This window comes from Heptranchias perlo, chromosome 9, assembly GCF_035084215.1.
Source record: "Heptranchias perlo isolate sHepPer1 chromosome 9, sHepPer1.hap1, whole genome shotgun sequence".
Classification (NCBI taxonomy): domain Eukaryota; kingdom Metazoa; phylum Chordata; class Chondrichthyes; order Hexanchiformes; family Hexanchidae; genus Heptranchias; species Heptranchias perlo.
Genome location: NC_090333.1, coordinates 58,666,762 through 58,689,648, shown reverse-complemented (window position 1 = coordinate 58,689,648; position 22,887 = coordinate 58,666,762). Strand labels below are relative to the sequence as shown.

The 22,887-nt window shown below is 44.3% G+C and overlaps 2 protein-coding genes across 3 annotated transcripts; one reads left to right on the top strand and one right to left on the bottom strand.

Moving 5' to 3' along the window:
- Positions 1–208: 208 nt before the first annotated feature.
- Positions 209–17,466, bottom strand: lrrc42 (leucine rich repeat containing 42). Its single transcript, XM_067989736.1, has 8 exons — positions 17,360–17,466; positions 12,836–13,313; positions 10,944–11,075; positions 8,774–8,892; positions 6,791–6,879; positions 5,552–5,665; positions 4,287–4,362; positions 209–909 (listed from the first exon to the last, which is right to left on the bottom strand). Exons 2-8 carry the CDS (start codon positions 13,300–13,302, stop codon positions 656–658), a joined length of 1,251 nt encoding a protein of 416 aa, XP_067845837.1. The 5' UTR covers positions 13,303–13,313; positions 17,360–17,466; the 3' UTR covers positions 209–655.
- Positions 17,467–17,513: 47 nt separating this feature from the next.
- Positions 17,514–22,550, top strand: hspb11 (heat shock protein, alpha-crystallin-related, b11). 2 transcript variants are annotated; one of them, XM_067990552.1, is made up of 5 exons: positions 17,514–17,660; positions 19,369–19,475; positions 19,818–19,886; positions 20,020–20,063; positions 22,293–22,550. In XM_067990552.1, exons 1-5 carry the CDS (start codon positions 17,566–17,568, stop codon positions 22,395–22,397), a joined length of 420 nt encoding a protein of 139 aa, XP_067846653.1. In that variant the 5' UTR covers positions 17,514–17,565; the 3' UTR covers positions 22,398–22,550. The 2 variants fall into 2 exon arrangements, with proteins under 2 accessions (XP_067846653.1, XP_067846652.1); XM_067990551.1 differs by having other exon boundaries at positions 22,290–22,550.
- Positions 22,551–22,887: the final 337 nt, after the last annotated feature.

The following is a 22,887-nucleotide window of genomic DNA, read 5'->3' as shown; positions in this document are numbered from 1 at the left end:
GGACCACAAGATAAAATCCTATTGCAAACACTTCCATGCAAGAAAATCCTTCCAATGGACTAAATGCTCAAAAGAACATCAACACCTAGTGCCACAGCCGTGTTGGAATAGAGGTTCAATTCCTTCCTCCACCTCCCCCGCCCCGGACCTCCTGATCTTAGCTGTATCACTCTGGAGAAGTACTGCACAGAGGTCGGGTATCTGTCCACAGGCATTATAAAAATCAAAGGACCTGTCATCCCTGGGCTTCTGTTGGACACTTCTCCTCAAGTGAGTCATTTTCATTTATACAAAATGAAAATAAATAAGAGAAAAGAGAGGCACAGACACACTAAAAATAAGTGAAGATTTACAGTTCAGGGAGTATGAGGCGATTGAACTTGTACAACCTAAAAAGATTTATTACTTGATTTCAGTTATCCATACAACTCAAAAAGCAATTTAAGTCCAGAAACTAAGATAAGAAATACGTGTAATCTGAAACACTGTAAACTGATCGACAACGCTTCTGTTATAGTCAGGCGAAGGCTGAATGTTGAAATCTTTAATTACGGCCTGAATCAGTCACCCGGGCCCAGTTAACCAGGGAATCGTTTAAAATCCTTGTCACGCAGCATGTGTGCGGAATAACTCTTTTAGGGTGACAGATTCCTCCTCAGTAACAGTTCAGCACGTCCCAGTCATCCAAGGTCAACTCAGCATGCTTGCGTTTCACAAGAGGGGAGGAACAACCGGTCACTTCAGCTCGGTCACCGCCTCTCTTGCTGTTCCCTAATGTGGAGGCCACAGGGGTTTCTACACGGAGATCCTGATTGGCTTTTCTGTGAAACTGCATCCTAATTGGGTCCTTGATTTGCGCAGCATTTGAAAGTCCATCAGCTCCTACATTGATCAGTCTGTTTGCCCCATCTAGGAAATAAATGAATTTGATCATATTTATGTAAATATTATAAAAGCAGAGAAAAAGAGAATTGCAAGTTATTTCACAAATTACGATAGAATATTGTACGAGACAGTGTGGCGCTGGAATGGGAGCTGGACATTCTAACCATTCCTAACATAGTAAATGCCATGCCAATGGGAAAGGTAAGGAATCTTACAACACCAGGTTATAGTCCAACAGTTTTATTTGAAAATCACAAGCTTTCGGAGGCTTTCTCCTTCGTCTCACCTGACGAAGGAGAAAGCCTCCGAAAGCTTGTGATTTTCAAATAAAACTGTTGGACTATAACCTGGTGTTGTAAGATTCCTTACATTTGTCCACCCCAGTCCATCACCGGCATCTCCACATAATGGGAAAGGAGCAGGGGGAAAGAGAGAAAAAACAGATCAGCCAGGATTCCCACACTCGATGGCCATGTAGTGATAACTGGATGGTAGATGTATTTGGATGTAGTGCCCACTCACAGTCAAGCAGCCGGTTGACACTCATCGCCTAGGTTTACATGTGAAGAATGGCTATTGGAGGAGGTTCTGGAGGGTAGTAAATAACTGTGGAATTGTGTCTCAACAAGAACCTGTACCTTCAGGAGAGGAGGAGAGAAAACAGGCAAACAAAAAAAGCACACTTGTTTTAATTGATTGCAGTTGATAGACTGACAGAAAACAGTTTCTTGACACTGAATACAATATATATGGATGTGAGACACAGAGGTAGATTTTATGAATAATTGTCTCCCGGCACAGAGCGGTGTGTGACAGGAGTGCATATCGGGAATTCAGGCGTAGAGGCTACTGTGCTTCATGTAACTTTCCGTCCACAAAAATTGATAGAAAATTGAAGGTCAATGCCCCATACGTTCCCGAATTCCCAATATGTGCTTCCATTGTGTGAAGCTCTATGCCAATTTGTGCTAATGCATAATATCGACCCCATAAACAGAAAATATGTTTAACATCAATTAGAAGGAAAGTCTTAGAAATGATATGGTGGATGAACATTTGGAAAAGGAGAACACGGAGTACAAAGGGACCTGGGTGTCCTTGTACACCAGTCACTGAAAGCAAATATGCAGGTGCAGCAAGTAGTTAGGAAGGCAAATGGTATGATGGCCTTCATTGCAAGAGGATTTGAGTACAGGAGCAAGGATGTCTTACTGCAGTTATACAGGGCCTTGGTGAGACCAAACCTGGAGTATTGTGTGCAATTTTGGTCTCCTTACCCAAGAAAGGATATACTTGCCATAGAGGGAGTGCAGCAAAGGTTCACCAGACTGATTCCTGGGATGGCAGGACTGTCATATGAGGAGAGATTGGGTCGACTTGGCCTGTATTCACTCGAGTTTAGAAGAATGAGAGGGGATCTCATTGAAATATATAAAATTCTGACAGGGCTAGACAGACTGGATGCAGGGAGGATGTTTCCCCTGGCTGGGAGTTCCAGAACGAGGGGTCACAGTCTCAGGATATAGGGTAGGACATTTAGGACTGAGATGAGGAGAAATTTCTTCACTCAGAGGGTAGTGAACCTGTGGAATTCTCTACCACAGAAGGCTGTGGAGGCCAAGTCACTGAATATATTTAAGATGGAGCTCGATAGATTTCTAGACACAAAAGGCATCAATGGGTATGGGGGGAGAGTGGGAATATGGTATTGAGATTGAGGATCAGCCACGATCATTTTGAATGGCGGAGCATGCTCGAAGGGCCGAATGGCCTACTCCTGCTCCTATTTTCTATGTTTCTATGTTAAAGAGCAATCAGTATGGATTCAGGAAATGGAGGTCACATTTAGCTGGAGTTATTCCAAACACATTACTGACAGTGAAATTGCAATTAATATATATTTGGACTCTCAAAGCTTCGGAGAAAGTTCCAACTAGCAATTAATGGCTAAGGTGGGGAGTCATTGAATAAGAGGTAAAGTATGACACAGCATAAAGTTAGCTTAGAAACAGAAAAAATAAACTGTAGCATTTCAAGTGGAAAGAGGCTATGAGTGGTGTATCCCAGGGGTCAGTCTTGGGATCCTTGCTATTTATAATAAGGCAATGACTTAGATAAGGAAATCATAAGCAAAATCTCCCAGTTTGAAAATGGTACCAAAGTAGGAGGTAGGGCAAATAATGAGAAACAATGCAACCAGATCCAGAAACATTTAGATCTTTTAGGTAATTGGGCCAACTGATAGCAAATGCAATTCAAGGCAGATAAGCATAAAATAATTAGTATTGGAGCAAAGCAGCAAAAGAGAGTATTTGTCAAATGGGATAGTGTGCATCTTGCTGATCTGGGTTAATAACAGATAAATCTATGAAACCATAATCTTAACTTCAGCAAAAAGTAAGATAGGACTGCAGAATACAAATCAGATGGGATGTATTCTTCTTGTAAAAAGTATTGAACAATCCCATCTGGAGTTGTATGTTGTTCTGTTTACTATTCAGGGAGAGAAAATTATCACTCTTCGTTGTTCATTTTTGTAACTCTTAAGATATCAGGAATTTAAGATATGGAAAAAATTAAGGAAGTTGGACTAATTTTCTCTGGAAAAGTGATCTTGACTGAAGTTTCATGATTATGAAGCCAATTGACAACAATGACCCAAATGGATTGTTCATTATGGTGAAGGATTCAAATACTGTGTTTTAGTTGAGATGTTAAACCGAGGACCTGTCTGCCTGTTCAGGTGGACGTAATGGCTCTCGTGGCATTATTTGAAGAACAGGGAGTTCTCCCAGTGTCCCTCAACAAACATCACCAAAAACTGATAGTTGGGACTTTGCTGTGTGAAACTGAGTGCTGTGTTTGCCTACAAAACTACAGTGACTACACCGCAAAAGCATCTCAATGATTGTTAAGTCCTGAGGATGTGCACAGGTGGAAGTCCGTTCTTTCTCTCTCTTACCAGGGAACATAGGATATTTGAAGAAGGGAACTAAGGCATTTTTTAAAAAAAATTGTACGCAAAGGGTAATGGAGTGGTGGTGATCATTGAAGCAGACAGTATTAATGAGTTGTGTAGACGATTAGATATTTTTCTGGAGAGAGAAAGGATTGAGATATATAGTGAGAAGATGTGTTGGTGGGATTAATCTATCAAAGAGGGATAAGCTTGCTGGCCATAACTTGTTCCCAAAAATTAGAATGTTCCAACTGTAATGTGAAAACAGAGATCTTTACAATTTATACTGTTGTATATTGGAGTCATATAAACAGGTTCCAATTTGACAGGATCTTTAGTTTCAGAACATTTGGATCTAGTTGAAAATCAGGGCTATGCTGGTTTCATAATGCTCATAGATGAAAGCAGTAACTGTGTCAAACACTCCCTCCGAGCTACTTACAGAATCGCTGTGCCACTGTTCTGCCACTAGCGTTCTCGCGTCGTCTGACAGACATGCGTTCCCACTGATAAACCACCTGAAGTGAAAAAAAAACTTAAATTAAAAATTCCAAGGGTATGAAAAATAAACTTTAATTTTAAAAACTGTACCATTTATTTTCTGGAGAAACAGAAATGTCACTATATCTTGATGAAAAAACGACACTTTTTTTTGTATTTTAACAACTGTGTGGCTTGCTGGGTCACTTTGGAGGGCATGAAGAATCAATCATGTGCATGGGACAGAGTCAAATGTAGGCCAGTCTGGACAGGGGTGGCATATTCCCTTCCCTGAAGGACATTAATGAACCAGTTGGGTTTTTACAACAATCCAGCAACTTTCATGGATATCTTTCCAGTGCCAGCCCACAAATTACTAAGTTTACTGAATTGCATTTCACAACTTAACATGGTGGGATCTTAACTTATGACCTCAGAGTTGCTACTCCAGTACCATAACTACTGCATTATCGTATTCTTTATAGGGAGAGGGGTTTTGCACAGAAACAAAGACGCAATACCAAACAAGTGGAACCAGGAACTTATTTAAACTTATATTCTGGAGGTGAAAACACTAAAGCATGGATATATTTTCTTTGACATACAGGTTTTAAAAAGGGCAAGTTTTAGCACAATCATCATGCACAAGATCCCAGACTCTATATTGGGTTGACAGGAAATGCAACTCTGTAGAGTGAAATTGTTCCAACTTCCCTCCCTCCTCACCCCGATCTGAGACAAAAAGTCCTCTGCTGTGAGAATTTCATCTGCAAATGCCTGAAACTCATCCAATTAAGACAAGTTCAAATGTCATGGGAGCGATTGAAAGCAATGACCCCTCTGCACTATTGATGGAGCCACTGAGCCAATAATACTTAGAGGTTTTGGATACATCCAGCTCCCTCTCCTCTGCCCAAACAATGTGTCCTAACATCAACCCCAGAAGAAAACCCATAAGTTATGTGGCTTTTCTGAGATTGTCAAATTAGTGCCAATTTAGCAGTAATATTATGCTGTGGGCCAACGGCCAGGAAGACCTCATTTCACATGGGACCTGTTCGGGCAGCAGTAAAAGGAATATTTCAACCTATTAATCGGGACAGGATTGAAATCAGGTCTCCGAACTGAACCACTGAAACACTCAAGTCTCCAAACTGCAGTTTTTAAAACCAGCTCATGTTTGTCAAAATCATGTTGGAAAACTGGAACACTTCTACCAGTCAGTACCTGCTCTGCCCAGCCTTCTGTCCTGCAGCACGAGTGCTCAAACTCCTCCAGTGGATCCCCAGCAGGAAACAGCGACAATTTGCTCCGAATCATTTGGATTGATGAGCACTTGGGCTATTACAAAAGGAAAATTAAAACTAGTGAAAAACTTAAATTACACCATTAACTTTCTATAATTGGGAAAATCAGATGGGGAGTCTTTACTCCTGACAGTTATCTGGGTAGATTGGTGGTGACCTTGGGGAGCAGCTGCCTGTCCTATCCTCATGGTAGCAGGAGGTGCATACGTCAGGTTAATGGAAGAAAATGGCACCAAAGATTGTAACATGACAACGGCTTGCTCCCCTGATGGCTCGATTGGTAAATGCACCATTCAATGTTACACAGACCAGGTTTGCACTGAGTTAGCTGATTTCTGCTAGGGCAGCAGCTGAGGCATTACATTAGGTCTCAGCACCCTTGGACAGTGGGAGAGGGGGAGAAAAGGAAGAAAAAAAAAAATCAGCCAAACTTCCTGCTCTTGATCAACATCTAACAAACCCCACTGGAAATTGCGCGTGTGTGTGTGTGTGTGTGTGTGTGTGTGTGTGTGTGGATAGCGAATGAGGACAGAATCAGGTTTGGCTGTGCTGCCCCCCCACTGATCAATAGACTGGACTACCAACATTTACTGAACTTAAGACAAGAAAAATGGCTACTTGGTAAAGGTACCACAGGGTACCATAAGGTAGTTGGTGCACATGGAACCGGATTGCAAGAATCAGTGCCTTCTGGAGAGGGAGGAAAAATAAGACAACAAGGGCAGGGTACACTTAAAAACAGTAGCACGAAATCAGAATAAGGACTACATAGAAGCAAATTACAGGGTAGTGATCCAACAGAGGGGGTCAGATCAGAAACCCTAAGGAGCAAAGCTTGAGCAGTTTAATGGTCATCCAAACCAAGAGATTAAATTACAATCTGAAATCACTTTGGTTTCTGTTTTATAATATTTACTGTTTCAGTTGACATGGGAGTTTAATTCAGTTTTATACATTTTTTTTGCCAACTCTCCAATTGTTCTCTATTCCAGACATGCGATGGAGAATTAACAAGAAAGACATCTTTAAGGTTTAAAAAATCTGTGGCTGATTTTTAAGAAATTCTCTATCTAATATACGTTATAAAAGGGAATCAGTTTCAGTTCGGACACCACCGAGATAAGAGTATACTAAATGTAAACTTATCATCTATCCTCACCGAAACACCAGTTCCTGAGATATCCAGAGCCCTCAGCTTTGAAAAGCAGCACAGAAACCGCAGGCCACGCTCACTGATTCTGGGGTTACCTAGTGCAGAAGAAACAACAGTGCAGGTAATAATTGGTTTCTGTTTTAAGGATCCTATTGCAGGAACTCTGAACAAATCTACTGTTGCTCTGGGAGATGTTTGTATTTTTAAAGTTAATTGACAATATCCCAGAATGTTGATTTTACTTTATTCCATATTTTGTGACAGGCATTTAGGGGGAGGAACTTTTATTTTTTGTTTTTGTTCTCAGGATGTGGGTGACCCTGGCATTTATTGCCCATCCCTATTTTCTCTGAGAAGGCGATAGTGGGCCTTCATCTTGAGAAGTTTTCACAGCTGAGTAACTTAAGAGTCAACCACAGTGTGGGACTGTGAAGCAGTTGGGTTTTTACAATATAGCAGCTTTATAGTAATTTTTTCTGGTGTCAGCTCACAAGTTACCAGATCTATTGAATCCAATTTCACAACTTGCCACGGTCAGATGTGAACTCTGATCTTTGGATTGCTAGTCCATACTACACTACCATACTCAACTTAATGTAATACCGTCACTTTACAGTGTAGTTTATACAGAGCATGGATACAGTAATGACCTCCATATTTAGTGTATGTTGAAGTTTCAGTCCCTCAAGACATCATATTTCCTGAATTATTGCAAAGTACAAGCAATCCCTAACATTACAGTAATTTCAGCATAGGCCAGGGATCAAACCTGGGAACTTCTGGTTTGTATTATTCAATACCATTGTGGACAGTGCACTTGCCCACTGAACCATCCACAAAGTCTCATCACTGTAATCGAATGGTTAATTCACACAATATTGATTCCCCTTTTTGTGACGAATGTAACCAGAAATAACTATCTCAACCTGCACTGAAGTGCCAGCCTTGGCTCAGTGGTAGCACTCTCAGTCAGAAGATTGTGAGTTCAAGCCCCACTCCAGAGACTTGAGCACTTAGTTTAGGCTGACATTTCAGTACAATACTGAGGGAGAGCTAAATTGTTGGAGGTGCCGTCTTTTGGATGAGACATTAAAACAACTGGCTCAAATCGGCCCTCTAGATGGATGTAAAAGATCCCACGGCACTACTCGAGGAGGTGCAGGGGAGTTCTCCCGGTGGCCTGGCCAACATTTATCCCTCAACCAATACCAAAAAAAGTGTAACTACTCATTATCTGTTTGTAGGATCTTGATACGTGTAAATTCGCTGCTGTGTTTCCCTACATAGCAGCAATGACTACACTTCAAAAGTACTTCATTGGCTTTGAAGTGCTTTGGGAAATGCACTTTACAAATAAAAGTTCTTTCACTTACATGCTGTTTTACGTAGTTCACTGTTTGATTGAATGGTGATGTGGTGAAGTCAAAATTAAGCTAATTTATTCTAAAATGAAGGGGAAACATTACAAGTTTGGGAGCAGGTAACAAAATTTCAATGATGGCATCACAAATTATTTTAATTCCAGTAGAATTTGCACATCATCTGCAGCTGATATACTCAAAAACCATTTGCACTTTAATAAACCTGTATGGACTGACTGTAATCCACAACATAAAAAGGACAAGAGAGTGTGTGTTTAGGATATGTCAAGACGCAAGTACAGCCATTACAAAATGTGTGCACTTAGTTTGTTCTATGATACAGTATAATGAGATCCAAAGTAAGGCCAGCGCAAATACTGAACATACTGCAGTTAAACCCACACAAAGTCTAAAGATAGAAAAACCAGGAATGTTGGAAATGCACAACAGGCCAGTCAGCATCTTAAAAAGAGAAAGACAGGCTACCGTCTCCAGTGGATATTAACCCATTTTTTGTTGTACGTGTCCAAGATTTTCTAGCTTTATTTTGCAAAGAAAGTCTTTTTTTTTAAAATTTGCATCACTGCAAAAAGTAAACCGGAATTATCTGGAACGCCAATAAACCTACCAGACAGATCCAGCACTTCCAAATTCCCCAAACCCTTCTTTATCACTCGGACGGGCGCAGTCATTTTCTGCAGACCACAGTCTGACAGACTGTTATCCCCAAGGTATAAGCAAATGAGACTGGGAAAAAGAAATGGGAACAATGAAGATTAGTGCGGAGAAAGAGTGAGAAAAAAAAACCAAAACTTTGTCACAACCATTTTATTATCGTCCAACGCAGTGACCCTCATCACAAACAAGAATTAAAACAATTAAGAGTTTATAGAGGACATAAATTAAAAATACTATTTGATGAAGATGGGCCATTAAGCTGAGGGAGGAGAGGAAGGTTGTGTCACAACATTTTATAGAGTTGGTGAGTTCTGTACCAGTAGTTCCTTGAATTTTGTATCATTTCTACCCCCCCTCCCACCAACCAGAATTGCACAATATGGATGTGTAAATGTTCACCCAATATTATGGGCTAACTCTGTGCAGCAGGACTGTCCAGGCTTTATTTCTTAAATCCATACTATGAATTCTTGGGGGCTACAGATAAAATTTAAATCGATGCTTCCATTAATTTGCATATATCTCTCACGCTGCAGATACTACAGGTCTTGGTGCTCTGATTTAGGATTTAACCACTGATGAAACCAGTATTAAGAACAGTCCTTTTTCAACAGGACAAACCAGCAAGAAATGCAAGCACAAATGGAACAGCGTAGTCTGGGCTTTGTGGGCTGGATTGAAAGGATTCGAGAGCCAGAAATGAAACCATGGGCTGCAGTTTGGATATCCCGCTAGAGAGGACACTGCGGAAGTCTAACAGAGTATTGGGCAGGTCAATCAGGATTGAATTTAAATATGAAAATACTTTTTTGCTATATAGTTTCAGACAGCGCTGTTTGTTGAAGGATATTACAGGCTGGACCCACTAGATTTACATGTCGCTGCAGAAAGTGACATTTTAGATACATTTAGAGAACAAAGAGGTAGAAATGCTTTGTTAAATATTTAATATAACATAAGAAAATATAGGTTTGGAAGGTGTTTTAGGGGAACCAGGCTCAAAAGGGTTAAATAGTTGAGGCTTTAGCTGAAACTACTGTACCATAACATAGACTGTTTTTAAATTAAACTACAGCAGCTGTAGGCACTAACAGCCATGGGAATCTTGTTATTGCAAACTAAGGGAGGGACATAATGGTACCCCCACTCCTTCAGACATACTGGAATACTGAAGCTAGCTAGTACTCCCGTTACCTTCAAGGCCTGTAGGGATTCATCAACTGCAGGGTCACACTGTGCTAAGAATCTTGTTATTGAGAATAAGGCGAGATAAGGGGGGCCACAATCACTGTCTCTTCTGGACAAGTACACGTTGTCTATATGATTGGGTAAATTAATGGGAGTATTTGGGTAAATACTTGATTGGACGTATTTTGCCACAGTTCCCTTTTTTTGGGGATGTAACTTGGGCCGGGGGTGGGGGGGGGGGGGTGGAGGGGGGTCTGAGACTTTGTTAGTGTAGAGGACAGAAAAGAAAGTACCAGGTGGGTAAATGAGAATGAGAGCACGTGAATGAATGAATGGGGAATGAGGTCACAGCTTCTTCCCAAAGGACACAGGGGTAATATAATTCTCAATAGTGCTTTATTAACTAGTGCTTAAATACGGTAATGTATTAATTCTTGCTTGTGCTAAATAAAGTCATATGGCTATTAACCATTATGGTGTCAGTCTTGAACAATTGATCAGAGTCAAATTGACTACACATGAATCGCATCAGAACAAGAATCTGATACTGGCATGAAATATACAAGAGTCAGTTTCAGGCTTTCATCGTTTTATGCCTCAGTTGTTTAATTTCTATTAAGAGAAATCATTACCAACACTGAGGAGTCATTTCTGGTAATGTTACAGACCCTCATTTAGACTCAGATTATGTCCAGCAACATGTTCGCTCAGCTAGTACTTGTGTTAACTCAATGGGTATTGAGCCCTTCTTTTGCCCCGGAGGCTGATCTTAAACCGTCAAGTCATTTAAGAAGTCGGGTACCAGTCAAGTACACCGCTAAAGTGTTGAATCCGCTCAGGGTGTGGCACAATGCCATGAAGGATTTCTTTTGCATGGAATTGCTGAACATTTCTCATAGTGAATACAACAGAAACGCTAACACTTACTGTACCTCACTAGGGCTTCAGCTGTCAAGTGCATTAGGAGCTCATGTTCATCCCCCAGCTTACAGCTCGACAGATCCAGGCACGTTAAACCACGAAAAGACTGGATTTCTTTCAACTTTTCTGACACCATCAGGAATCTGCAAAAATAGAAGGCACCTTTGTGAAATGCTGGAGTGGATTTGGTGCCCATTGAGGTGAGAGACATCCATGCCTTCAAAAAAAAAGGTACCACTTTTCTGCTCTTTGCCTTCACGGTCAGCATCATGCACTCCCAGGTCAGCTACAGCATAGGTTTGATACAAACCAAGATTTCTCTACTTAGACCCAGCTTGATGATTGAACTAGGGGCAAAGATTGGATAAGTGTACTTTGGCCCCAGTTTAGCTGACATTCTTCATCTTGATGAGCACCAAGATTCACCAAAAAGCTGTTCCATCAATTATTCATCCCTAGTTCCGGTTTGAAATTAAAAATCAACTGATCGTGATGGTTTTAATTTCATGATTTCAAAAAAAAAAATTGGATATTACTTTCGTTAGTTGTTTGGGTGTTAGTACTGAGGAATGGAACACTTTCTGATTTGGTCACCCAGCGCTCTCAGGTCAGGCACAACTCGGTTAGGTGCTGAGTAAAGTTCCTTCTCCTCTGCCTCAACAATGTGCTTCAGCGTAACCCTTTACCATTCTCCATACCAGCCATCAGTGGCCTCTCTGAGCAACAGTCAATTAGTACCAAATTAGGGGCAGTTTTGTGTTGTAGGCCCCTGTCCAGTAGCAAGTGAATTGAGACTGCCCAAGCTCATTTCATGCAGGGCTCTTAGAGTCAGAAAACAGGGGCGACGTTCATCAAATTAGTCAGGGCAGGATTCAGACCCTGGTCCCAGAGGTGAAACATCAGTGTCTAACACTACATCATCCAGTCCCTGAACTGTAATGATTTTGTCAGAATAGTGATGTAGCTTACATCTCATTCATTCCAGTAATGGTAACCAAACTGGAATGGTGCCACAGAGCAGGGAGATGTAGGTTTGATTGCTTTACTCCACTGGATCTTTGATCTTAGCTGTACCATGGTGAGGAGATGCCTGCCCTGCATATCGCATCTCAGCAGTGAGATCAGAGGGAGAGTAGCCACCTGGACATTTGCACGCAAGTCCTAACAGCCAGGTGTACAGCAGCAATTGGCAGAGGCTTGGAGGCAGATCATCCAGCTGCCCTCTCAGCCATGGGAGGTCCCTGGTCTGATGAGAGCAGAAAAAGGGAAAAGAAAATGGTGTGGACAAGAGAAAAGGGAAAGATTTCAAACCCTTATTGAAAGGTCACTAAATTACCAAACTCAATTCATTGCATAATAAGCATTGGACACTTACAGTATGAAATGAAGCAGTTGTATTGTATAACAAGGAAACAACTTACATTTTGCTCCAAGCAATTTTAACCCCACTTAAAAACGTGCAGTCTCACCCTAGGGAATATTGAGAGCTCTCAAGTGCCTTTCCCAAGTGACCATTCGTGTGCGAGACATTGTGTGTCATCAGGCTATTTGACTGGGGTTGGGGGAAGCATATTACAGCCAAGTCCAACCTTGTTCTCAGCTGTTGTCCACCCGTGCACCTTCCAGGAGCAATCACTAGACAGCAAGGAGGGATAGGACTGGTGGTCCATTTTTCCCCTTCCCTAACTTAGGGGCGCTGAGACCAATTGTAGTCACCACTGCAATCATAGCCGAAACAAAAAGAGAAAATGCTGGAAGCACACAGCAGGTCGGTCAACATCCATGGAAAGAACAGACATGTTAACGTTTCAGGTGCAGGCCCTTTCTGAACTCCACAGATGCTGACACGCAGGGTCTTGAATTCTCAATACTGCCACATCAGATCAGTTAGGAGAGACTGTACCTTTCTCGTAAACACAGGGACTGGAGCACAAGGCTTCCATAGGCCTCACTGAATATAAATAGAGCCTTGGTGCATGTGCTGGGATCAATAAATTTCTTTCTTGCTTCTACTGCAGTGAAAAGTTTTTCAGCAATCTGCTCTGGGAAGCCAATTAATGAGTCAACGTGCTGTATGTTGTCAGCTATAAAAGAAAGCACCACATCAAAAAGCGACTTGGGAGAATAGCGAAGATTCCCATCCTTTGTGTAAGTGAAAACAATGTGATCAGTCCTGCAAGTGCTTGGCTTGTCTCCATCTTCAATACACAGTTTAACAGTGAAGCCCTTTTGAAACAGTCGCAGTGACTTGGGTTTTCCAGTGTTCGCCTTTAAGTTTGAAGCACCATTTAACAGGTGCAGTTGTCCCTGTTCACGCACATAGATAGGCCCAAATTCAAATGCAGGACATGTATTGATGTGCGAAGACATTGGAAGACAATCTGAAAAATACATAATTTAAAAAAAATTTATTGGATATTTCTAAACTTATTAAACATTTAGAACTTAAGCAACAAAAATCTAAAAACTTGATTCCCAAAATTCAAGGCATGTTTTTAAAAATTATGCTCTCTGGTGAATTTATGTTATCCATGTAGGTGAAAGCTGCCAGTGCTGGAGATCAAACATTGGTCACCCAGTGTTAGCATCAAGCTCCTCTAGACTAGGTACAGCAAAGGCATGATGCAGATTAAACTACACTGCCTAATAAAGGACAACCAGGTCAGGTATAGCAGCAGCTTGCACATTACATATAGTAAAAACATTCCAAGGTGCTTTACAGAGGACAAAAATAGATGCTGTAGGAGAGTTATAAAATCACAGATATTACAACAGAGGAGGCCCATGTGGAGTTAACAACTGTAATCCTATTTTCCTGCCATTTCCCCATATCCCTTTATATTCTTGCTTTTCAAATACTTATCCAATTTCCTTTTAAATTATGTTTATAATCTCTAGGTCTGAAGTTCCAATCGAACCCAATGGCGGATTTGTAGACTGGGGGATCTTTATTTGTGGAGAAACCTAGTTCTGCCTCATTCCAAGACCTACCCTAAATTCTGGTGGGGGCCAGGGGATTGGAGGGGTGGGGGAAAGCGAGCAAGTAGGTCTTCCACCCTCCCTCACTACATTAAACAGACGTCTGGGGGAGTTCCTGGGTTACCCAGAAAATTCCATGCAATATGCCCTTAAAAGGCTTCAACGGAATGCTCGCCAGCTAGCTCCCTTAGGAGCTGAAGAAGCTTTTACTTCATTTTAACTTCATCCGGGGAATGACAATGGCCTTGGCTTTGGGGTCTCCCGAGGAGGGAGGCTCTGGGCTGATCCACTCTCTGCCGGTAGATCGCAAGTGCCATTAATACAGCAACAGAGGTGCAGCTGTCTTATTTTTAAAATTTGTTCATTGGATGTGGACGTCACTGGCAAGACCAGCATTTATTGCCCATCCCTAATTGCCCTCGAGAAGGTGGTGGTGAGCTGTCTTCTTCAACCGCTGCAGTCCGTGTGGTGAATGTTTAGGGTGGTGGATGGGGTGCCAATCAAGCGGGCTGCTTTGTCCTGGATGGTGTCGAGCTTCTTGAGTGTTGTTGGAGCTGCACTCATCCAGGCAAGTGGAGAGTATTCTATCACACTCCTGACTTGTGCCTTGTAGATGGTGGAAAGGCTTTGTGGAGTCAGGAGGTGAGTCACTCGCCGCAGAATACCCAGCCTCTGACCTGCCGTTGTAGCCACAGTATTTATGTGGCTGGTCCAGTTAAGTTTCTGGTCAATGGTGACCCCCAGGATGTTGATGGTGGGGGATTCGCTGATGGTAATGCCGTTGAATGTCAAGGGGAGGTGGTTAGACTCTCTCTTGTTGGAGATGGTCATTGCCTGGCACTTATCTGGCTTGAATGTTACTTGCCACTTATCAGCCCAAGCCTGGATGTTGTCCAGGTCTTGCTGCATGCGGGCACAGTGAGGGGGGGGGAGGGGGCGGGGTGATGGAGACCCCCGGGGGAGGGAGCATTTTCTTCTCTCCAATCTTCCCAGAGTCCCACATTTACTCTCACTTCCTCACGCAAGCCTCCTGCTCACTTTCAGGCTACCTTCATTATCTGAGGGGTTGTGAATGGAACTGAACACTGTGCAATCATCCCCATTTCTGACCTTATGATGGAGGGAAGGTCATTGATGAAGCAGCTGAAGATAGTTGGGCCTAGGACACTGCCCTGAGAAACTCCTGCAGCAATGTCCTGGGGCTGAGATGATTGGCCTTCAACAACCACTACCATCTTCCTTTGTGCTAGGTATGACTCCAGCCACTGGAGAGTTTACCCCCTGATTCCCAATGACTTCAATTTTACTAGGGCTCCATGGTGTCACAATTTGTCCCAACTATGCAATTTGATTCAGTATCCACAGCCACCTACATTGCTATGCTTCTGCTGGTGGAGCTGAAATTCAGGTCTGTCTCCACAGCCACTTGAGGTAAAGCATTCCATATTCTAATAACTCACTGTGTGAAAACATTTGTTCTAACTTTCCCACTAATGATAACCCTGAGTTTATGCTCCCTTGCTACTGATTCACTGGAATAATTGGAAACAATCTCACTATTTTGAAAATGACTAATGGAACCCTCCTTGAGCTTCTCTGTTCTAATGAAAAAAGGCCCAATTTCAAAGTCTTTCTTCAAAAATATAACCTCATTCTGATATTACTGTACTAAATATTTGCTTTACTCTTTACTGTCATGGGGTGCCCAGAACTGCTCACAAAATTCCAACTAAGTCATGTACAAATTTAGCATAATTTCCTTGCTTTCATATTCAATATATAAATCTATAATACTCAGATTCCCATTAGCCTTCTTAAGCCTTTTACTACCTGCACTCCCACCTTTAAAGATCTATGCACCTGCATCCTGCACTCTGTTCTTCCACTGTTAAGAACTGTACAACACATTTTTCTGTGCCAACTTCTACATCATTCCTCTTGTTCCCATGTTCAAATAATTTGCGTAAATGGAACACAAAACTAATCCTAGCACAGATCCAAAGGACACACTCCAATGCAGCCCCCTGAGCTGACTAGTTTAAACTCACACCCACTACTTTATCTGTTCTGGGTGCCAAGAGAATGGCAACATTTTAGTTCACGTAGAGTCCACTCCTCCCGTCCCAAAACTAATTCCAGTGCTCTGCGTACATGAAACCCACCGGGGGGGGGGGGGGAGGTGAAGGAGACCCCCGGGGGGGAGGTGAAGGAGACCCCCGGGGGGGAGGTGAAGGAGACCCCCGGGGGGGAGGTGAAGGAGACCCCCGGGGGGGAGGTGAAGGAGACCCCCGGGGGGGAGGTGAAGGAGACCCCCGGGGGGGAGGTGAAGGAGACCCCCGGGGGGGAGGTGAAGGAGACCCCCGGGGGGGAGGTGAAGGAGACCCCCGGGGGGGAGGTGAAGGAGACCCCCGGGGGGGAGGTGAAGGAGACCCCCGGGGGGGAGGTGAAGGAGACCCCCGGGGGGGAGGTGAAGGAGACCCCCGGGGGGGAGGTGAAGGAGACCCCCGGGGGGGAGGTGAAGGAGACCCCCGGGGGGGAGGTGAAGGAGACCCCCGGGGGGGAGGTGAAGGAGACCCCCGGGGGGAGGGAGGGGTGGAGTGGAGTGAAGGAGACCCCCGGGGGGAGGGGGTTGGAGTGGAGTGAAGTGAAGGAGACCCCCGGGGGGAGGGGGTTGGAGTGGAGTGAAGGAGACCCCCGGGGGGAGGGGGGGGGTGTAGTGAAGTGAAGGAGACCCCCGGTGGGAGGGGGGAGTGGAGTGAAGGAGACCCCCGGGGGGAGGGGGGAGTGGAGTTAAGTGAAGGAGACCCCCGGGGGGAGGGGGGAGTGGAGTTAAGTGAAGGAGACCCCCGGGGGGAGGGGGGAGTGGAGTTAAGTGAAGGAGACCCCCGGGGGGTGGGGGGAGTGGAGTGAAGGAGACCCCCGGTGGGAGGGGGGGGGGGGGGGGAGTGAAGGAGACCCCCGGGGGGAGGGGGGAGTGGAGTTAAGTGAAGGAGACCCCCGGGGGGAGGGGGGAGTGGAGTTAAGTGAAGGAGACCCCCGGGGGGAGGGGGGAGTGGAGTTAAGTGAAGGAGACCCCCGGGGGGTGGGGGGAGTGGAGTGAAGGAGACCCCCGGTGGGAGGGGGGGGGGGAGTGAAGGAGACCCCCGGGGGGAGGGGGGAGTGGAGTGAAGTGAAGTGAAGGAGACCCCCGGGGGGAGGGGGGAGTGGAGTGAAGTGAAGGAGACCCCCGGGGGGTGGGGGGAGTGGAGTGAAGGAGACCCCCGGTGGGAGGGGGAGGGGGAGGGGGGAGTGGAGTGAAGTGAAGTGAAGGAGACCCCCGGGGGGTGGGGGGAGTGGAGTGAAGGAGACCCCCGGGGGGAGGGGGGAGTGGAGTGAAGTGAAGTGAAGGAGACCCCCGGGGGGAGGGGGCATTTCCTTCTCTCCAATCTTCCCAGAGTCCCACACTTACTCTCACTTTCAGGCTACCGTCAGCCCGCGGTCCCGGGCCGAGCAGCGATCAAGATTTCCCCGACAAGCTGTAAAACGCGGCTATTTCCCTCCGCTCCGCTCCTACAATTCGTGGGACCGGAACCTTAAATCGGACCCACGAGGGTGGGGGGAGGGTTGTGCGGAGGCCCGGAAGTGACGGGTTGTTGTGGTAACGGGGAGGCCGACATGAAGCGGGACTTTGGTTTGGCCGTTGCGGGGACGCGGCTTGTGTTAGCGGCATCAGCAGATGAGAAACATCCGCCGGAGAACATCATCGATGGGTAAGGAAGTGGTGGAGAACTCTGTGGATCCGGGAGAGGGCGGGCCCCCGGGTGCGGGTGTCCCCCGGGGAGAGGGCGGGCCCCCGGGTGCGGGTGTCCCCCCGGGTGCGGGTGTCCCCCCGGGTGCGGGGTACAGACTCCAGGGAGTGCCCAGGTTGGGAATCTATTGAACGGTGTGATGGTTCCCTCACCTCAGTTTGCCCCGTGTTCTGCAACCGTCCCGTGCCCCACCTCCCCCGGCTGACGATGCTGGTGAGCCGGTCGCCAGCAGATGGTTTGTCCGGCCGCTGCTCAGTGCTTCCTCCCCACAGCAACACGGCTGAGATCAGGAACTCCGCCCGCAGTCCCGCCATACATTGTAGCTTCATCTGGGATTTTTTTTTTTTACTATCTTTGTCCTGGTACTTTTAGACCAAGGACGAGATAATCTCCAGCAAGTTTTGCGGCTCATTAATCCATTGCAGAATTTTCCCATTTTATTTTTGCACCAATTTTTTCTTCCTCCTCTTCTGAAGGCACTGGAACTGAGCACAGTTCCAGAGCCACTGGCCATTCTCGGGGAGAAGAAAAACGAGTTATTGGGGGTGCTAGTGCAAGAAAATCAAAAAGTTAGTGTGCAGGTGCAGCAGGTGATCAAGAAGGCCAACGGACTGTTGGCTTTTATTGCTGGGGGATAGAATATAGAAACAGGGAGGTATTGCTGCAGTTATATAAGGTATTGGTGAGACCGCACCTGGAATACTGCATACAGTTTTGGTGTTCATACTTAAGAAAAGACATACTTGCTCTCGAGGCAGTACAAAGAAGGTTCACTCGGTTAATCCCGGGGATGAGGGGGCGAACATATGAGGAGAGGTTGAGTAGATTGGGACTCTACTCATTGGAGTTCAGAAGAATGAGAGGCGATCTTATTGAAACATATAAGATTGTGAAGGGGCTTGATCGGATGGATGCGGTAAGGATGTTCCCAAGGATGGGTGAAACTAGTACTAGGGGGCATAATCTTAGAATAAGGGGCTGCTCTTTCAAAACTGAGATGAGGAGAAACTTCTTCACTCAGAGGGTAGTAGGTCTGTGGAATTTGCTGCCCCAGGAAGCTGTGGAAGCTACATCATTAAATAAATTTAAAACAGAAATCGACAGTTTCCTAGAAGTAAAAGGAATTAGGGGTTACGGGGAGTGGGCAGGAAATTGGACATGAATTTAGATTTGAGGTTAGGATCAGATCAGCCATGATCTTATTGAGTGGCGGAACAGGCTCGAGGGGCCGATTGGCCTACTCCTACTCCTATTTCTTATGTTCTTATGTACCCTGGTCAGTGCTTCTGAATGATAATGGCAGACACCTGGATGCAGGTTACCCACCCGTCCTCTTAGCTACCCTGACTAAATAAAAAGACTTTACCCCCAAATGAAAAATAAATATGATAAACCTTGTCCAAGCGGGCGTGCACATTTTCTAGCAATAATTGCAAGATCGTAACCTGGAAGTTGAAACAGAAACTCTGGTTGATTTCCTTTCCTCCTCCTAACTGTCTAGGTTTAGACATGAAAAATGGCCTCTTCGGCAAAGTACCGAAGGGTGGCTGATACCTGTGAAACTGTAATCCATGAATCAGCAAAGAATCAGAAAGGAGGGATGAAAATTGTAAAAACGAAAATGCCAATTCTCTGGAATTTCTAACATTTATCACACTTTTGCACACAGGAACATGGAAACATTTTGGATCACAACAGGAATGTTTCCGCAAGAATTTATCATAAGTTTTGCAAATCTTATACAAATTAGCTTCATGAAAATTCACTGTTATAATGGTAAGATCTTTAATCATTAATCACTGTATCTGAATAAAGTAAGGATTTACTGTGATGAAAAGGGCTATTTTACCTAATTATGTACATGTACAAAAGAAAAAAGTGCAATGACCAGAAATACTTTAATTATTAATAAACTTTAACTGAATTTCATCCATTTGGCCTGGTGAATAAATATTCAGAGAGATGGGTATATTACTAGGTAAATTTCAGTGTAAATGAATGTGAGTAAACATGTAACTGTCTTGCTAACATTGATTAGAATGCAACAAGACACTGGGAACTTAAAATAATTCCAGATCTTCCAAAAGTAATACATTTCTACTTGATTCACTGTTCCAGTGCGCAGTCTTAGTATTGAGAAAAGTGTGGCAAGTGATCCTGTAGACTTTGAACCTTTCACTAAGAGCGGTAAGTGTATTAACTTACATTACTTAACTTACATACAAACATTAATGAAATCACTAGGGCCACTGTGGAAAAAAAAATACTCTGTTCCAATTCTTTTGGTATATTTCATGTTGTGGTGCTGTCTTTTTACCAGAACTTGAGCGCTCTGAGGAACAGCTTCAAACAGAGGAATTTACAGTAAGTACATTTTATCTTTTAAAACTTAGGTAATATATTCTGTATGAAATGCTTAGTTGGTAGGCAGCTCACCTGAGCACCAATGAGCAGTGCCACAACAGCTTAATTTCCCTCATGCCGCTGAAGTTCTTGATCTCTATGGTGTTTTTTTTCAAAAAAATATACTTTATTCATAAAATTTGCAGCAATACATACAATACAGTTGTCGTATCACATTCCAAACGTACACAATACAGATTATACAATTTTCAGGTTATATCAAGTACATTTCAATGAACACATTGTGCATAATTACGGTTCATGACACTCTAGGGTGCCTCATTGCATTACACTCAATACAGATTATTGATTACAGATTCATTACAGGTACATTACAGATTCATTACAGGTACATTACATCAATTTGAATTTTACATTCTGCCCGAGGGTTTTTTTTCCCTGATTACAGCCCCTTAGTATACAATGGCAGGAAGGCTCTAAATGGTTACCTTTCCCCACAGAGCCTTTGCGGCGGCCGCACCCAGCTTCAGTGCGTCCCTGAGCACGTAGTCCTGGACCTTGGAATGTGCCAGTCTGCACCACTCAGTCAAGGACAGCTCCTTGCACTGGAAGACCAGCAAGTTTTGGGCAGACCAAAGGGCGTCTTTCACCGAGTTGATGGTCTTCCAGCAGCGGTTGATATCAGTCTTGGTGTGCGTCCCCGGGAACAGCCCGTAGAGCACAGAGTCTTGTGTTACGGAATTGCTTGGGATGAACCTGGACATATACCACTGCATCTCTCTTCAGACCTTCTTTGCAAAGACACATTCCAGAAGGAGATGGGTGACGGTCTCGTCTCCACTGCAGCCTCCTCGGGGACAGCGCGTGGTGGCGCTGAGACTCCGGGAGTGCATGATGGATCTGACGAGAAGGGCCCTTCTCACCACCAGCCAAGCTCGGTCTTGGTGCTTGTTTGAAAGCTCTGGCGATGAGGCGTTCTGCCAAATGACACTGACAGTCTGCTCGGGGAACCAACCAACAGGATCCACCATCTCCTTTTCCCGCAGGGTCTCAAGGACGTTATGTGCAGACCACTTGCTGACCGCCTTGTGGTCAAAAGTGTTTTTCTGCACAAACTTTTCGACAGGTGGGTCGGAACAGTCCAACTGGATGGAACGTTCCATGGCAGCGTGGCCAGGCCCATCCTTCTCAACACCGGGGACAGGTAGAACCTCAGCACGTAGTGACACTTTGTGTTTGCGTACCGGGGGTCTACGCACAGCTTGATGCAGCCGCACACAAAGGTGGCCATCAGGATGAGGGCCACGTTGAGCACGCCTTTACCCTCTTTCTCTGGAGATTTGTACACCGTGTCCCTGTGGACTCGGTCCATTTTTGATCTCCAGATAAAGTGGAAAATGGCTCGGGTGACTGTCACAGCACAGGAGCGAGGTATGCGCCACGTACAGCAACAACGAGAGCACCTCGCACCTGATGACCAGGTTCTTGCCCATGATCGAGAGGGATCGTCGATCCCACAGTCCCAGTTTCTGCTTTACTTTAGCAATACGTTCCTCCCAGTTTTTGGTGCACGTCCCGGCCCCCCCCCCCCCCCCCCCCCCCGAACCAGATGTATTGTTGCGGCAAACATCTGAGTGAAGGGCCAGCACCTTCCTGCTGATGGAAAAGTGGGGGAAATTCACAGAATGTTGTACCTATTACACATTTCCAATGCGGTGTCAAACCAGGTGCAAAATAGGCCTTTGAACAGCTAGTTTAAAGTAATATTGAATATGTTGGGATTGCAAGGTGCACTGCTCACAAAGTTGGGGAATGAAATAAAACAAAGATATACATCTCAAGTATTGGTAAATACAATTTTACACATGTGAAAATGGTATTGTGACTTGTGCAATAGAAATGGTGCCATTTCATTAATCCCTCCCTACCCCACCCCACCCCACCCCCCAGGTCTGTTTCTTTCCCTCCTCTCCTGAAAGGGCTGAGTCTTGCTGGGTACCAGCAGCCTCTAGTACTGAGCCTGAATAGACACTCTTTATACAAAGCAGAGACCTGTTCTGTTCATGTCCTATGCATGTATTTTCCAGCAGAGTTCATTGGACAGGCTGCTTTTTCCTATCTCAGACACCAAAGCCAATTGTAGTGCCCCTCTTTTACACGAGTTGCAATCACCTGTAACTTTTTTTAAAATAATGGAATGTGAAATGACAAAGTGTGTTTGTGCAGCAGGATGGGACCAGAGCTACACACTTACGATTTGTCATCAAATCTGGTTTCGACCATTTTGTGTCAGTACACAAAGTGACAGTGGAAGGTACAGAGGAAAACGCTTGAGTCTACAGAGCACAACTGTTACAAAACCAGACTTTAAAGCGTGAAACACTGAGGCTGTACAATGTTACTAGTGTAAATATTTTTTGCAGTGTATTTGTTAGAAAGCATTAATTATTGAATTGGTATCTTTGTGAATAAATTTGTTTTGCAACACTGTCGCAGTATTTTTTGATCAAAATGTGAACAGTGTATCACAACATTTTGAATTGAAGACATTTTATTCCAAATTTGCTTACAGCTGTCAAAGATTGGATAGGTTTTATATTTAAAACAATTTAGGGGATAAAATATTCCACTCCCTTTAGGGTAAATGGTCTGTTCAACTTAATACAATCAAAATGTCCAAAACATCTGTTGGAATAGTAATTATTTAATAGCACAGAATATAAAACTTAATTCCACTGATTAGAATGCTCCCAGCTACATTTCAGAACATCAGACCATAGGTTTCTCAGGTTTTATCTGTAAGCTTCACAAACAACATAGCAGC

Coding starts and splice junctions, on each gene's coding strand:
- lrrc42 (XM_067989736.1), bottom strand. CDS start 13,302: ATGTCTTCGCACATCAATACATGTCCTGCATTTGAATTTGGGCCTATC. Junction 11,076..12,835: donor TCCCTGTGTTTACGAGAAAG/GTACAGTCTCTC, acceptor CTATTTTTGCAG/ATTCCTGATGGTGTCAGAAA. Junction 6,880..8,773: donor GGAAGTGCTGGATCTGTCTG/GTAGGTTTATTG, acceptor CTTCTGCACTAG/GTAACCCCAGAATCAGTGAG.
- hspb11 (XM_067990551.1), top strand. CDS start 17,566: ATGAAGCGGGACTTTGGTTTGGCCGTTGCGGGGACGCGGCTTGTGTTA. Junction 17,661..19,368: donor CCGGAGAACATCATCGATGG/GTAAGGAAGTGG, acceptor TTTTGCACACAG/GAACATGGAAACATTTTGGA. Junction 19,476..19,817: donor GAAAATTCACTGTTATAATG/GTAAGATCTTTA, acceptor TCACTGTTCCAG/TGCGCAGTCTTAGTATTGAG.